This window comes from Rutilus rutilus (assembly GCF_951802725.1).
Source record: "Rutilus rutilus genome assembly, chromosome: 3".
In the NCBI taxonomy this organism is placed as follows: domain Eukaryota; kingdom Metazoa; phylum Chordata; class Actinopteri; order Cypriniformes; family Leuciscidae; genus Rutilus; species Rutilus rutilus.
This window is the reverse complement of record NC_140211.1, coordinates 56,765,344-56,782,550: the sequence shown is the minus strand read 5'-3', so window position 1 is coordinate 56,782,550 and position 17,207 is coordinate 56,765,344. Positions and strand designations below refer to the sequence as shown.

Genomic DNA, 17,207 nt, shown 5'->3' with positions numbered 1-17,207 from the left:
CGTGTTCATAAACCAATATGAATACTCTGCGTTCAGGCCAATTACCAAGATCAGAGCCCTCTCCCCGGACAGCACGCCAAATACGTTCACCAATTTAATCTATCCGACTTATTTGTAAGTGTGAACTCGTGAAATGATGCGATGAGAGTCCCTGAACACGGAAAGCACCAAACAAAGACTAGAACGGGTTCAGTTCAGTCTGACACACTGAACACAAAGAAACCCTCCTCCTCCTCCTCCTCCTCCTCCTCCAACTAGAGGGCGGAACTTTGACAAAGTTTTACTGAGACACACACACACACACATTTCTCTGCTCTTCTGTGTGCGGCATCAGTAACTCCAGTCGTCCCAGATGATTTAACGGAGTCCAGAATCGCCCCTGCACCGGATTCACAGATTCACAGACTTTATCATGCTGGGTTATTTGCTTCGGACTGATGATGATGATCATTGCAGATCTCTGGCGTAATAAATGCACCGTTCTTTTGTGTGATGGGTCCAAACCACCGATGCATTAGGCTGAGGCAAAAGTTCCTACTCAAACCATCTCCATTTAAATGGACTGTAGATGTACCAGGAGTGATCTGTCTTCCCCTCTGTGCAGTTTGACATGATGGTTCAGCTGGACTGCGGGAGGAAAGTTTTGGGACCAGCGAGCTTTTCTCTCTTGTTTGTGATAACAGCTGGGCTTCTGCCCATTCTCGAGAGCACAAACACGAGCGGAGATAAGCAAGACACAGGTGAGTGGGTTGAGCTTGTGTCTCATTACAGTCCCACGCCGTGATTTGCAGCTTTGTTTTGTCTCGTTGTCAGTTGATTGTCACAATGGAGCTTGAACAGGCTACAGTGCCCTCAAGAGCCATTTATTTTAGATTTGAAATATTTCATAAAAAGTTTGCTTTGTGTAACACACAGGCCTATGCTGTTTATTAAAGAGACACTACAGTAGGCTACTAACTTTTTGTTCAAAATTAACACAATTTATAAGAATCAATTTATCATCAGTCCTGTCCAGTCCTCCGCAATGGAGCTTAAACAAAAAGTATTTTGGACACTTATTTATTTATTTTAAAGTGGCATTTATTTTAGCACAATCACACTTTGCAATTCGAAAATATTTCATAAAAAGTTTGCTTTGTTTATTATTTTAAAACAACATATAGGACTATGCTATTTATCAAATATACACTATGTAACGTTTTGTTTAAAAATGAACAACATATACAAATATAACAAATATATCAGCAGTTTTTGTCTTACCCTGGTTCACTATGGTAATACATGGTAAGATATATATAGGCTAATGATATCTGGACATATTAATTCTCTCCCCAAAACTTTGCTCAATATGGGCCCAATTTTGATGACAGATGCAATCTCCCCAAATATACTTAGATCATATGGATACTTTCCTTCAAAACCACCACCTACAATTACCTCCATACAAATTTCAAATCTAGAAATATGGTTGATATTTGGAGGCTTCAGCATCTGACAGATTATTCATTTTATTCTCATGTTCATAAATCACACGCTAGAAATGATTTATTTTTGGTAACGTCTGAATTGGTTTCTAAAGTTAGTAATACTATCATAATATCCTCCTGGGACCCAGGAATAGACTTTTGTCCACTGTAGTGGACATTATATTTTAGTAAATTTCTCTGACACCATAGATGTCACATGTCACGGCCTGGGTCCTGTAAAGAGCACATTCAGGGCTTTTCTGAGACACCAAATGTTTGGAGGTTTCACCATGAAAACAACTTCTCCTTGGTCTTTAAAAATGTCTGACATTAATTTAGTGATCAAATGTAGCACTCTTATGGAAATATGATAATATATTGTAATTATAATTTAAATCGGACTACTTTTCAAATTGTGTTTCATAAACCAACATCTCAGGAAAACATTATGGGGTTTCAAATAATTTTTTTTTACTTTGTTACAGAACAGGGCATTGATTTCGTAATGTCCACTGTAGAGGAGTGGGAGACACAACAAGTGAATATGGAAATAAATTATACCTCAATATTCCTATGAAATATTAGATATTATTAAAATGTTGCTAATTATTACTCCAATTATTACACTTCTTTTTTCATTAAATGTTGCTCCAAGAACACATTAATGTGCAAATTAGATACAATGTATAGATACATTGCATTGAATGGGAATATTAATTTATGGCCATTTTACATATTGCATAAAGTAAAATGGTGTATCAATTCATTCCGTCATATCTTTCATAACATAGTTGAGAATCATCTTTATACAATTTTTTTTCTTTTTTTTTTCTTATGCTCTACTAAACAATGTGATGACATGAAATAAAAAAAACTAAATAAAATAAAAAAACTTGTTTTTTGGGGGTCTCAGGATCTGATCATAGCCCAGTAATGTTTCAACTTTAAAGTATTTTGCCAAAGCAAAACTACTGTTGGCGTTTTAACCCAATGTTAATCAAAGACAACTTTTATATCATAGAAAAACCTATTTATATTAGTTTTGACGCTCTCAAGAACACAATCACCAAATCTGTTTATGTTCATCAGTTTATTATGAGAGTATTCGCGAGAGTGCAGAATTCAGAGTTCAGCTCGTGCATTGAACAAAACTCCCGCGTTTCATTGATAACTAATCAGCGCCTCTGATTGGCCATTGCATTCGTAAGATCAACAGAGTCGTGTGTGATTGGTTATAGTGCGCAACGCTTTAAAGTGCATAAAAGTATGATGCAACATGAGCAGATTTAAATTGATTAAATTTCATTTAATTAATTATTAATTCACTTTTTTACTAGATTTAGGTTAAATGTACAGATGCATTTTTTTTTTTTTTTTTTGCCAAAGCCACCATTCATTTTCCCCAGCCTTACACACATAGCCTTACAGCCTATGCTGAAAACCATTTAATTAATTATATTTTATCTTCTAATTCTCGTTTTGTTTGTGCTTTTGCAACATCTATATGCACCAACCACCTTAAAGTAGCCTGGTCTATTGAGCTGACCGTTGAAGTGTCTGAGTGTCTATTGAGATCTGGGAAGAAGGCCTGTCGAGAATAAACAGCTGTTCTGTAAATTAGAGAGATAAATGAATCCAGTTCAAAGTTATACACCCCATTCGTTACTCCAAAACTAGATTAAACAAAATATTTCCCTCCATATCTTCTCAATGTGATAGGTGAAAGACACCCCAGTGGGGACATTGGCACATTAATTTAAGTTTTGCCCCATATTCTGTATGATTTCTGGTTTAACACTTTTTTATTGTTTTCAAGCGCGTACAGTATCAACATTCAACCTGACCACAATCTGGCTATTTTTGGCTATTCTGATGTAATGGATACTATCCCTCATACTCATCAGCTCGCTCTAATGGTAGGTTTGATTGCAGCCAGAAACGTAATACTCCTCAATTGGAAAACGTTTTGGAAAGAACCAGTACAGCTGTATATGTCTTTTATAAATCAGATATAATTAAAGACTCTTCTGAGATATGAAGGATGCAATACTACTCTATAGGTACTCAAGATTAACATGTACTCAAGAAGAAACTGTGTGTTTTACAGGCTAAAATAAGCATTTTGGACAACCTGTAATACATTTTTTGTGTGTGTGATTTAGTGCTGGTGTGAATAACTATATTAAAATGTAAGATAAAAAGGATACTGTAATGTGAATTGTTTCTAAATATCAATGTCACATGCCACTGTTCTCTCAGAGGCATTTGTGTGGTTTTGAGTTATTTTTGCCCAGATGAAGCAACTCATATCCCATTTCGTGGAGGACACTGAGGGGTAATGCTGTTTCCCTCTGCTACCACATCATGGAGGTCAAAGCAACAGAGCTGCCAATGAACAGAGTCAAGCTATAAAACAAAGACTGTTTAAACTTCTTTACACACTCTCCAGAGAATTGTAGGAATATGGAGAATGCAGTCATGACTAGATATTTTAGTCTTTACTAGGGCGCAGAATTGCTATAATTCCTTCTGTAAGAATTATTCTGGTCTATTGTTTGAATTGAATGACAGACATCTGCTTACTGCTTTATGATGATTCATGGATTTATTTCATCAATGTACAATTCAATTGCTTTGCAAGTCATAGGAATTGCAGCCACACTGTCACACAATCCGTAAAAATCCTGCAATCAGTGCGTTTCGTAAAATCTTTGGGGAATTTGAAGACTTTTAAAGTTTGAACTCTGATAAAATATTATTCACTGGTACTTTAGTGCATCGTAAGACAATAAGAAGTTGTGAACAACATAAAACATTACTATTTAGTTGTTTGTAAAATGCAATCTATATACATGATTTTTACATTCCCTGAAGGAAAAAGTAAGGGGTGCTTATCCATGTAAAACTTGCCACAGCAGTGCAGTTCTAAGTGGTTTCCAGGACACTATACTAAACATTTGAGTTTTGTACCATTGAACTTAGTTGAAGCATATGTATAAACTAAATATTTACGCTCATGTTTTGCATGTTATTTGCAGCTCTTCAGCACAGTCAATTTAAATAGTGCATTTTCATTTGTGCATGCCAGATAAAAAAAAATAATTCCTAGGTTATTGTATTTGTATTAATTTACTGCCCATTATTATTTTTTATGTACTATTCCTGAATATTTATTATTTACTAATTATTTTGATTTCTTTCCATTGACTACTTTACAAAAAGCTTACTAACCTACTTGCAGTAACCAATTTGATAGTTATAATAGTTAAAGAAACCCCATTATGCCCCCCATATTTCCAGGGCTGGGGGGCTTTTTGATGCTTCACACTCAAATAGATACGGTCACCGACGCCATCGTGACTGTTTGTATCACTGTGTATTCAAGTGTGGAGGGCTGAAAATCAGATATGGTAATGGCCGCTTGTTTTCTGACGTGCTGTAAGAGGTCGACCAATTACAACAGACTGGGTCATTTGACCAATCAGAGCAGAGTAGATCAATCACCACAGATTGAGCCATCTGACCAATCAGAGCAGAGTAGATCAATCACCACAGATTGAGCCATCTGACCAATCAGAGCAGAGTAGACCAATCACAACACATTGAGCCATCTAACCAATCAGAGCAGAGTAGATCAATCACCACAGACTGGGCCATCTGACCAATCAGAGCAGAGTAGATCAATCACCACAGATTGCGCCATCTGACCAATCAGAGCAGAGTAGACCAATCACAACACATTGAGCCATCTAACCAATCAGAGCAAAGTAGATCAATCATAACAGACTGGGCTATCTGACCAATCAGAGCAGAGTAGACCAATCACAACACACTGAGCCATCTGACCAATCAGAGCAGAGTAGATCAATCACCACAGACAGACTGAGCCATCTAACCAATCACAGCAACGCAGGCTCTTGGAAAGGAGGGGTTTAGAGAAACCGAAGCCTTTATTGAACCGTTTCAGATGTGAGAATAGAGCTGATGCTGCAATGCAAAGTATATTATGAGAAAATGAAAGTCTTTTTTGACCTTGGATGCATATAACCTGAGATCTCCAAAACAAAATTAGGACCCTTTAAAGTAGCATAATAAGGGCACTTTAAAAACTAACTGATATTTAGCAACTCCCTACTGTGCACTTTACATCCCAATTTAAGTAAAATCTTAAAACCGCAAATATATGTTGTTGTTTTTTTCATCCGATTTGTCTTTTGGCACAAAGTATAACTATTTAACAATTCCACTTCTGGTATGTGACAGTTTTTATCTTAATAGTTAACCTGTGGTTTTTGTAGATAGTTCTCTTGATGGATTTCCAAACTCTGAAGTTGTTCATCCTATCCGAGTGGATTCATCAGGACATTTTTTGTCCAATCTTGTGTCCCACCGCGTGAGTCGAATTCAGAGGAGAGAGACGGCAAAAAACAAAGAGAGTCTGGCCCGGGTTTTCTACCATCTGCAGTATGGTGGTCAGGACCTGCACTTTAACCTCACCCTAAACCCTCATCTACTAGCGCCTGGATTCCTCACAGAGCGGAGGTACGGTGGCCTGCAAGGGTCTACATTACACGGTCATGGCCACTCTCTCTGCTTCTTCTTGGGAGATGTCTGGAGCAGTAAACTGACCTGGGGTCAAGCAGCTGTGAGCACCTGCAATGGCCTGGTGAGTCCATAAGCATACTTGTATTTGGATGTTTCACAGTATGATCCTATGTAGAATTGTAAAAATAGGGAATTATTTAATCAAACATTGTTGATGATATTTTCAAAGGTTTAACCCTATTGTAATTGTTAGAATTTCCAAGACTCGGCATTCTCCCCTAAAAGTGATCGGGCAGACAAAACCGTATGTTGTAGAGAGTTGAAACTTTGAGGGATGGTAGTACCCACCCCGTCTACAATATCACCAAGGCTCGTCCCAATCGGCTCGATGGTGGCGCTAAAAGCAATTATTTTGGAATCCTTGGAACCCAATTATTTAGCAATTACGGTGGTAGTGGTGGGAATCTTTTGGAATCCCAAGAAAAGCTTGACGCGTGCTTGACTAACTAAACTAAACATTATTTAAGGCTATTTTCTATTTGTTAAGATATTGATATGAACTGCTGTTGTCAAGTAAAAGCTTCATTAATAATGCTTCCTCCGTCGCAAGCCTGTGCTCTCTATAAGCTGTCTGGTGGGTGCTGCACTGTCGCCTTCTTTGAAATGACATCATCACATTATTAAACATTTAGAATATAGATTTTTGAAATTTGTGAATCGATTCGAATCGGCGGAAGATAGAATCGCGATTCATATGTGATTCGATTTTTTCCCCCACCCCTATACGTTGGAATCCTTGGCTCAAGACGAGGATCGCCACCGTGTTGAAATTTTTGGGTATTTCGGATTTTTCGAAAAAACGAAAATGCAAACTAGTTCTAGGCTTTTCACCTGATCGAAACCAAACCAATGCAGAGAGATTCTCTGGAGTCTGATTGTCATTAATTATCAAAAACAGTCGAAATTTCGATAAACATCCACAACAGGACGCCAAAACATACAAAGTGGGTATGGACACTTTCACTACATCCCTCTTGAATGGAATGAGCTAATTTCACCAAAATTGGTGCACCTATGAATGGGCTCAGTCTGTGGTCACATGAAAATGACGCGGTGACTGGCCACTTGGTGATGCTATAAAATGGGAAGAAAAAAAACTAAACCGACAATAGCTATGCAACAGTTAGTCCGATTGACTGAAAAACTGGCATGCAGTGTCCTTGTCCAACGTGCCGGAATTGTCTACGAGGACATTTGCGTATCTTGAAAAACATCGGCCAAAGAATTTCGAGCAGCTGTAAGACAAGATTAACGGAGGCCGATCGAAACAAAACTTGCTGGGCCAGTTTGACTCACGGCCCTAGAGGCCTGTGAGAAATTCGAAAGAAATCTGCCACCAGGGGGTGCCTTCACGTCTTTCACGTGCGTAAAGGATTGTAAATCACGCCTTTTTTTCCCACATGCACACGACATTCATACAATATGGTAGAACTCCTCATTCTGAGCAACTTTGCCTCTAGGGGCGCTCTTTTAATTGGCTGTAATTTTGAGTCGATTTGGCTGCGAGTGCAGTACACTTGTCTCGTAGTCGTGCCTCATCTAGTGTGGATAGACAAATTGCTTGTTACTGGAATTTTATTGCATCACGTCTGGTTCTGGTTCACAGTGAAACATTCCCCTAATTAGAGCAGGGGTGTCCAATCCTGCTCCTGGAGGGCCTCAGGGTCTTACTAGGCATACTAGAAACATCCAGGCAGGTGTGTAGAGGCAAGTAGGAGCTAAACTCTGCAAGACCTCCTGGAGCAGGTTTGGACACCCCTGGGTCAAAGGTTAGAGTTAAGGTTAAAGCTGTGACTGTTTGGAAGGAATGTTTTTTTCAGGCTGAACAAAGGATGTTGATACAGGTGATCTAGGTAATCCAGAAAAAATTCCTACTTGGGTAAATCGCATCATTCCACTCCAGTCTAGACAAAAAGCTTACCCTGTTGTTACATGTTACAGGTTTTTGGACCTGGCCTATCAAACCTGACCGTTCTATAATGCTGGAGTTAATGATGAGGATGTGAATGATTGGGACAGAAAATACACTTCAAAATAAAAGTCCAAATAGCAAAAACAAGAAACACAAAACCAGGGATCATGTAACATTTGTCTTTTTTCATATAAATATATAGCAAACTGATTTATGGTTAGTGACTTAACACATGTGACTTGACTATTTATTAGAATGTTTCTATTAGAAAATACATAAAAAATGCAATTTATACATTCAATGTCTTGAATACACCTCTTCAATGATAAGCACACAATTTCTGGATTGAATTCTTAAATTATGGCAGAGGTGAAAAAAAAAGAATTTAGCATAGTAGTTCACAGCTTTTTACAACATTTTACAATATGAAATAACCTTATCTTTGTCAAAAGAAAAAAAAAAATATATATATAATTTTTTTTTTTTTGAAAAAAAAAAGGTTATTTCATATTGTAAAATGTCATGTAGTATGACCCCCCCAAAAAGCAAAAATTATATTTATGAATTAATAGTACATTTTACCATGATAAATATATATTTTTAAAAACTTTTTATAAATAATTGCATTGGCAAATAGCTGACATAAGATATTTTTTATATATATATTTTTATGATATTTCTGCAAATGCTTATTTTATTTTATTTAGTTTCAGATGGAAGCTGAGTGATAATAATTATGTAATAACAAGTGGGTGCATCTGCAGAACTGCACAACTGTGAATTAGTGAGACAGTAAATGTGTACTTAAGCTGTTTAATTTTGTGTCCTGTTGCTTTGACCTTCTGTTCTCTCTAGACAGGGCTGTTCAAGCTCTCAGAAGAGGAATTTTTCATTAGTCCACTGGAGACGGCACAAGAAGAGTCGAACCCACAGGCTCACGCCATCTATAAGCGACATGCTGTCCAATCAGAACGCCAGCTGGTGCAGCCTCTGTTCGGGGAGCACACAGCCAACGCCACCTGTGGGGTCAGAGGTCAGACTTAGGGCCCTATTTTAAGGATCTAAGCGCATGGTCTAAACCGCACGGCACAAGTGAATCCACTTTTGCTAGTTTACCGACGAGAAAAATGGTCAGCGCTCCCGGCGCATGGTCTGAAAGGTTGTCTCTGTACTCTTAATGCAGTGGTTCTCAATTCCAGTCCTCGGGACCCCTTGCTCTGCACATTTTGTATGTCTCTCTTATCTGACACACTCAGTTCAGTTCATGGAGTCTCTCCTAAGGTGTGTTAAATAAGGGAGACATACAAAATGTGCAGAGCAGCGGGTCCCGAGGACTGGAATTGAGAACCACTGCCTTAATGAGTAATGGGTGTGTTTTGGGGCGTAAACCAATCAGAGTCTCATCTCCCATTCCCTTTAAAAGCCAGTTGTGCTCGTGCCATGGCGGATTAACTATTTACATGGAGGAATTTGCAAGTGGAAAGACTCTTCTCTAGCGAGCAAACAGATCTGCTTGTGCGCAAGGTTAAAGCTTGTAAGCAGACCATCTACAGGACAAGCCGGAGTCCACCATATCTTTATGTACACAATAATAATCTATTACATTGTAATCTTTTTATTTTTTTAATATTTGGCATGTTTGTGTGCTGCTGCAATTCCCTGTGTGTGTAATAAGCAGAGTGTGTGTGCGTTGTGGACCCGCCTATAGGCTCATATTACTAATGCGCTCTTTAAATAACAAAAAAATAATGCACCATTGACTTCAGACCAGGTTTCAGTTGCTCAATGGCTCAGTCTATTTCAGTTGCCTCAAAATAGCAACGCTCCAACAATGCACCTTAACACACCTCTTTTTCAGACCAGCAGCCCATGGGCGCAAATGCATTTGCTATTTAAACAAAGTGGCGCAGGACGTGAAAATAATAACTGCGTCGGGCTGAAACTAGCATAAAACACTTGTGTCGCGCCTGGCGCTGCATTGCATCGGATTTATGATAGAGCCCATAGGGATTCAATGAGGCTAAATAATTTTGCCCAGATGTCACATCATTCCCTTCATCCAGTGTGATTTCTCCCTCTCTGTAGGTCCTTTAGGAGAGGCAGAGCAGGTGGAGAGGCAACGAGAGCGCTGGGAGAGACGGCAGCGGCGCAGGCGCATTAGACAGAGATCCATCAGCTCTGAGAAGTGGGTCGAGACTCTGGTAGTGGCTGATCCTAAAATGGTGGAGTACCATGGAAGCAAAGGCGTTGTGAGCTATGTGCTCTCTGTCATGAATATTGTGAGCAACGGTCATATTTATGAATAAATTAATTCATGGCGCAAATCACTATCACTGGCCGCGTTTCTTTTACCCTTCAAATTGCGCAAATTGAAATTTCGAATTGAAAACGAAATTGGAAACACGTCAATTTTACAAAAACTCCCATATATTACGCAAAAAAGGTTTTATGGTCGCATGTGGTGGTTTTCCAGGCAATTCAAAAAAAGTAATATTTCACAAAACTGCAATGGAAACAATTTTTACAGGTCACCTGACGTACGTTCAAGTCGATCATTCTTTAAAGAAGATGCAGTGTGTTTGGACAGAAGACGAGACAGAGTTCTTCATTAAACTCAAAAAAGACAAAAGTATTACAGGAATACTGGATTCTAAACAACAAAGAAATGCCACAATTTATCGAGAACCTTGAAGCAGATATGAGGGAGTAACACCCAGAAACGGACACAAAATTGACGTGTTTCCATATTCACAATTTCAGTTTGCACAATTTGAAGGGTAATGGAAACGCGGCTAATAACTTTATTTGTTGTGCGCTTTGATGTTTAAAACTGCAGACATTTTACATTCTCAAACAGCTGTATAACACAGCATGAAAGGTAATAGCACTTTAAGCAACAACCTAAAACATCCTAGCATAGTTCTGGCAGCTTTCACTTCCCACATTTTCTTATATACTATCTTTTCAAATACTGTTGTTTGTACTGTTCATCCAGCTTATGTTAATTGCAAAATAGTGCCAATTTATAATCATAAGATCCTAGTTATGATTAGACTTGCCAGGAACACCCACAAAAAAAAATCTGAAAAGTTTCCAAATCCACACTTTTCGTTTTTCTTCTTAACTCTGATGTGCTGTTTTAAACTATCCTCATTTCCTCCCTTTAGCTTTCCGACTCTCTTCTCCTCAAATAGCAACAATGTCCTTTAGGCAGCAGCACTTTAGTTGCTCCTGAGCTGGATCCAAGTCAGCTGACCATGTTACAGATCCAGTCTGTTAGGTACATTTTCCAAAATATACTCTGTATGCTTCGTCTGGCTTCTGTTTTTGAGGAGGGAAAAGCCCTTCAGGGAAAAAAAAGTTTTCCATTCCAGACACTTGGTTGGTATTGAAGAACAAGAACCTTCAATAAAGGGGAAACATTCCATTATCCGAGTTGGCAGGGGTTTAGTTCTGGCATTATAAACTCATTGCTGCTGTATTTGGGTTGTTTTTATGTACTGTTAAAGCAGGTGAAGAAGGTAATGATTCAGAACCTAATTTTCAAAGTGAGGAATGCAAATTAAAGATGACTGTACCTTAAGTTTCGGTTACACTTTATTTTAAGGTGTCATTGTTAGAGTGTAATTATATATTTAAGCACTTAGTAATATTAAGTAACTACATGTACTTACTATAGGGATAGGATTAGGATTTGGTTGAGGGTTAGTTGCATGTAATTATGCATAATTTACTGTTATTACTTTGGTAAGTACATGTAACATATGTAACAAGGACACTATAAAAAAAAAAGTGTTACCGAAGTTTCTTAGCAGATCCTTGTGAGTTACTGATTTTGAACACTTTACATAACCAGCACAGTTTGTGCTTCACATAATTATTTTTAGTAGCATTTGATTTTAGCACGATCTAAGCTAACAACATGACAATGCAAAATTAAAAATAATGATAATAAGTTTTATTCATATAGCGCCTTTCCAGGGCTCAAGGACGCTTTACAATGAACAAGCAACAATTATGGCAATGGACAATGATAACAAACAAAACAACAGTAGGGAGATCATAGTAAAAGTACAGTAAAGGAGAATTATGTAGATGGGGCAGCATACAGCAGAATTCAATCAGACACAACAAAATGATACAACTTAAGAATGGTAACATTCAGAAACACAAGTGAGTTTTGAGCATAGTTTTAAATTCAGAAATAGTATTAACAGAACAGAGTGATCGGTTTGGGTGCAACAACACTGAATGATCTTCCCCCCATTGAAGCTAAGCTAGAGTCAGAGGATCGTAGAGAGCGAGTCGGGGTGTAGGATACTAACACTTACTATTCTATATCTATTTAAAGGGGTGGTATAATGCTTCAAGAGCTTGTGTCCTTTTACCTCACACAGACATGCACTGGAAATTTCAAAAACCTTTAGCCTTTTATGTTCAAACCGAAGTCAGAAAGATGGAGAGACTCAAGAAGAAGAGACAACATGTAGTCAACGTTTCTGAATGGTTAGTTGGTGAATTTATGTTGCTAATCTGTAGTTATCTTCTAGTCATTGACTAGCATATTCTGTCTTGATAATCTATAAATCGTGTTCCGGGGGCGGGGTTTATGTAAATTTTAGGGTTAGTGATGTCACTAACCCGGGAGGAATGTCGTGTAGTCCCGACCAGCCGTTTGTTGTAGTCCTTAAAAAGCGATTTCTTTAAAAGCAAATATCTCCCTTTGCTTTGAACTTTGAGCGTTGTAACTTTGCAGATGTTGTTTATGCTCAAACAGCAACATTACACACTCACTAAAGTTAGAAAAGTAAAATCATAATCAACCACCCCTTCAAAAAAGGCTCCTTTATTTGTTTTAGATCTCTAACCTAAGTATATCTGCCAGTGTATTCCATGTAAGCTTGATCGCTGTGACTGTAACATTTGCACCCGAAACCTGTAAAATCTGAAGTTAAGAACTCTTTCAGGGTGTCGTTCACATGTTTGCAGAAGTTGCTTCACCTCAAAAGGACAGAACAGCATCAAAGGTGCGTCATTGATTCAATGGAACATTTTGTAATGAGCACCACCGAGGCATAGAAAACGCCTCTCACATTTCAGACCGCATTTACCTCAAGGAGAGCTTTGATGCGAGAGCAGAACTTCATCAAAAGAAGCTCTTTTTCTGCGAAACGCCTTCGTTCAGTGTCATTCCTAGAACCTGTTTAGGGGTCTTCAGCTCCCCGACTTTCATCTAAACACCTGTAAAGATATGTGATGACCTCTGTTCGCGCCCTTTAAAGTCTGTGATTATGTGATTTCTCTTCACATTTTCTGAAAGCAGCGACTCTGGGATTTCACTCCCCTTGCCACTCATTAAAAACTGGGAATTATCATTCCCTGTAGTCAGTGGCCAGATCATAGGCACACGGCTGTCACATACTTTTCTCTAGCTTTTTTCCCATTTCTCTAGCTTTTCTGTAGAGTTTTTGAACCAGAATGGATACACTATAAAACAATTCAGAAAAATATACGGTAAAAAAACGGCAGCTGTGGTTGCCAGAAATTTACCGTAAAAAAAAAAATACGGTAGCAACATTTTAGGTTTTACAGACTTAACTTAAATTTATAGTAAAAAAACATATTTCATTATCTGATATTATGGTAATTTACCAAACTATTGACGTACTAATATATGTTTGGTAGCCTGGAAATCAAAGCGTCGACTAATGAAACTCGCCCAGCTCGAGGGGCGGCACCAAGCATGCATTTGAAAATCTCACTGCACGCAATTGGATAACACTACGACCAATCACAACAATAAACCCCAGCTACCAGCAGAGCTAATCTTATCTGATTATACTCTTAATGTATCCGGTCGGCGAAACAGCAAAAACGCCCTTCTTGCAAAGGAACGATTCGAGCGGCGTCTTCTGTTCCTGTTTTAGATAAAGCCAAGTCTAACTCATTCATTGTAGCGGCCAAAGCCGTTTCAATCAACTGGTGTTCATCCATAGCCATCTTGCAATGTTTACTAATGACTTCGACGTCACAGCGCTGTCGTCATCTCGCCTCTGGCCCGCCAATATCAGATAACCCGATGTGATTGGTGCAGCTCAGATCGAGGGGCATATTTAATGAGCATCATTACTCGACACCAGAGTAACTTGCTGAGCAAATTCAACTTCTGCTCTCGCGAGAACTCTGGATTACCAGGGTATATGTTTAGTACAATTGCAATACACTGACAACCACCAATCACAATGGTGATGAGAGTCACATGATGCATCAAAGCTTTTCCACAAGAAAGTTAATACTGTTATATAGAAGCTGCACAGTGTCATTCACACAAACACTAAACATCATCATGGTAACACACGTGACATTTTAAAAATGCATTAAACATTAATCTAACAAGATTAAATGTAACATGAAACCCTAATGTACATAACTGATTAGAAAAAAACTATGAAGACCATTATTTCAACAAAAATACATCAAATGTGAAGTGTCACGCAGGGAATTTGTGGGAATGTCAATTTAGTTTTTTTACTGTAAATTATACAATGTCTTGTTCTTTCTCACTTCAAAAACTGAAAATTTTACTGTAAAATTACATTAAATGTATGGTTAGATATATCACAGTTATTCGCCGTATATAGTACAGAAACTTTCTGTTAACCAATTAACAGTTTATCACCGTAGCAGTTTTTACAGTCTTTTTACCGTTAAAATCACGATCATTTTTTACAATGTCGATCACTGTAGTAGAAGGGTTGCAATGTTGCTTTTCATAAGTGTGAATGCTGTGTTTTATAGGTGGCAGGGTTGTTTCTGGATGCCAGCATCGGAAATGCCATCAACATTGCTGTCGTGCGTCTCATTCTGCTGGAGAAAGACGAGGTAAGTGAGATGACACAGCAGACATGCAAACCCTTGCTCTATAAATACATGCAGTCGTTCTGAATCAACATCAATGCTGTAAAACAGAGCTGGTGCACTCTAATGTGTCATGTGTCACACACACACACGTGGTTTTAGGAGTGACGACTGTGTTTAAATGCAGGAGTGAATCCCCTATTCAGGGGTCGGCAACCATCTCTGATTTATTTAAGCTATAAATAATTGTTTAAAATATCATTATTATTATTATGATAGTGACAGGAGTCACTCCTGTAATGTGTTTATTGACATAGTGATACCACAGGTCTAACTAAAGTGAAGAAAACAGATTTGCTTGTGACTTAGTTGCTCCACATCTGGTGAACAGAGACATATATGAACAATGAACAATGAGAACAACACGTCATTAATATCTTCTTGTTCAGTTTGTTTCTGTACACACTACGTAGACTTTATGTAAATATGGTTGTCTCTTCAGGAGACGATGGTTTCGGGAAACACTGAATCTTTGATCCTTGTTGGTAACGACGAAATGCTTTTAGGAAATGCGATCCAGATTGATTTTAAATGCCATGTGCTCAAATATGCCTTCTTCAAATAATCACACGAGAATCAATTTATAAATTGTGTTAGGCTGTGAATGCCACAAACATAGAAAGCTTTTCCTTAAAATTAAGCTTTTTTGCATTAAGGTTTCCATTGAATTTTATTTATATGCATTGTGTTTACTATGCAAACCCCTCATTTTCACCTTATAAAGTAAGTAAATATTAGAGTTGTATTAAACTCTCATTCTACAACATGATATCTTTCATAAAAGCTGCAATAAAACGTGTTTTCTAATTGCCTTTCACACAAATCCACGCAGGTTTAATAATTAAACTGTATTTCTTCTTTAAACTCAATCCTATTTCATACTCGCATACTGTACATAGATGTAAATACAAATTCCCTTTATGTATTTAATACTATCGTTCATTATCAGGAGGATTTGAAAATCACCCATCATGCAGACAACAGCCTGAACAGCTTCTGTAAGTGGCAGAAGGGCATTAACATGAAGGATGACGATCATCCAGTCCATCATGATGTGGCTGTCCTGATCACTAGGTACATCTGGCCGAACTCTAACCAGTTTTACATTGCTTTACATATACAGTATATAATGCATCTTTTCTGTGACGCAGGAAAGACATTTGTGCCGCCATCAATAAGCCGTGTGAGACACTGGGACTGTCTCATGTTGCTGGAATGTGTCAACCTCATCGCAGCTGCAGTATTAATGAAGACACAGGCCTTCCTCTGGCGTTCACAGTCGCACATGAGCTCGGACACAAGTAAGTGCTGGAACACACATTATATGTGACCCTGCTGGATCACAAATCCAGTCACGAGTCGCACGGGTATATTTGTGGCAATAGCCAACAATACATTGTATGGGTCAAAATTATCCAACTTATGCCAATTAGGATATTAAGTAAAGATCATGTTCCATGAAGATATTTTGTAAATTTCCTACCGTAAATATATAAAACATTTATTTTTGTGAGTGAATTGCAGCACAATCGTGAACATAAATGGACAATTTTAAAGACGATTTTCTCAATGTTTCGATTGATTTGCACCCTCAGATTCCAGATTTTTAAATAGTCATATCTCGGCCAAATATTGTCCTATCCTAACAAACCATACATTAATAAAATGCTTATTTATTCAGCTTCTTCAAATATTCTAAAATTGACCCATGTGACTGGTTTTGAGGTCCAGGGTCACATATATGCTGTAGAACTAGTGCTGTCAATCGCTAAAAAAAAGTATTAATCACACATTTTTCTGTGAGTAATCTTGATTAATTGCACCTAACATTAAAGGGGACATATCATGAAAATCTGACTTTTTTCCGTGTTTAATTGCTATAATCGGGTCATCTACCAACCCTGAAAACATGAAAAGTGAAAACCCAGTAACTTTGTTTTGGTGAGCCTTTCTCTGCAAGCATGTCAAACAATAAGCCGATCAGATTTCGCTTCCCTTCTGACGTAGGAAGAGGATCTTATTATAATATTACCGGCCCTTAATCTTCACGTTTACACCCACGGCAACGCCATTTGGATTTCACGAGCGACAACAGTGTAACCAGTTCTAACGCAACGGCAAAATTTCGAGCAAAGCCTGTAAACGGTTCTGTCGTCCAGACGAGCACTGAACACTGAGTCCCGGCCTCATATGAGACAAGAGCAGTGGATTCATTTTACTATTTTTATATTGTAATAATTAATTAATGTAGAAACAACATAAAGACAGTAGCCTATATTTTAAATATTTGTTTAATGTTTTTTTTT

At 38.0% G+C, this 17,207-nt stretch overlaps 1 protein-coding gene across 1 annotated transcript in view; it reads left to right on the top strand.

Annotated features, from left to right (window-relative positions):
- The first annotated feature begins 312 nt into the window (after positions 1-312).
- Positions 313-17,207, top strand: part of adamts7 (a disintegrin-like and metallopeptidase (reprolysin type) with thrombospondin type 1 motif, 7) — a 70,754-nt gene continuing 53,859 nt past the window's right edge. Inside the window, exons 1-7 of the mRNA XM_084405062.1 lie at positions 313-740; positions 5,765-6,132; positions 8,839-9,016; positions 10,069-10,262; positions 14,782-14,865; positions 15,851-15,975; positions 16,053-16,202. Of these exons, the coding sequence (XP_084261188.1) occupies positions 611-740; positions 5,765-6,132; positions 8,839-9,016; positions 10,069-10,262; positions 14,782-14,865; positions 15,851-15,975; positions 16,053-16,202 (1,229 nt within the window). The 5' untranslated portion in view covers positions 313-610. The remainder of the gene's footprint in view (positions 741-5,764; positions 6,133-8,838; positions 9,017-10,068; positions 10,263-14,781; positions 14,866-15,850; positions 15,976-16,052; positions 16,203-17,207) is intronic.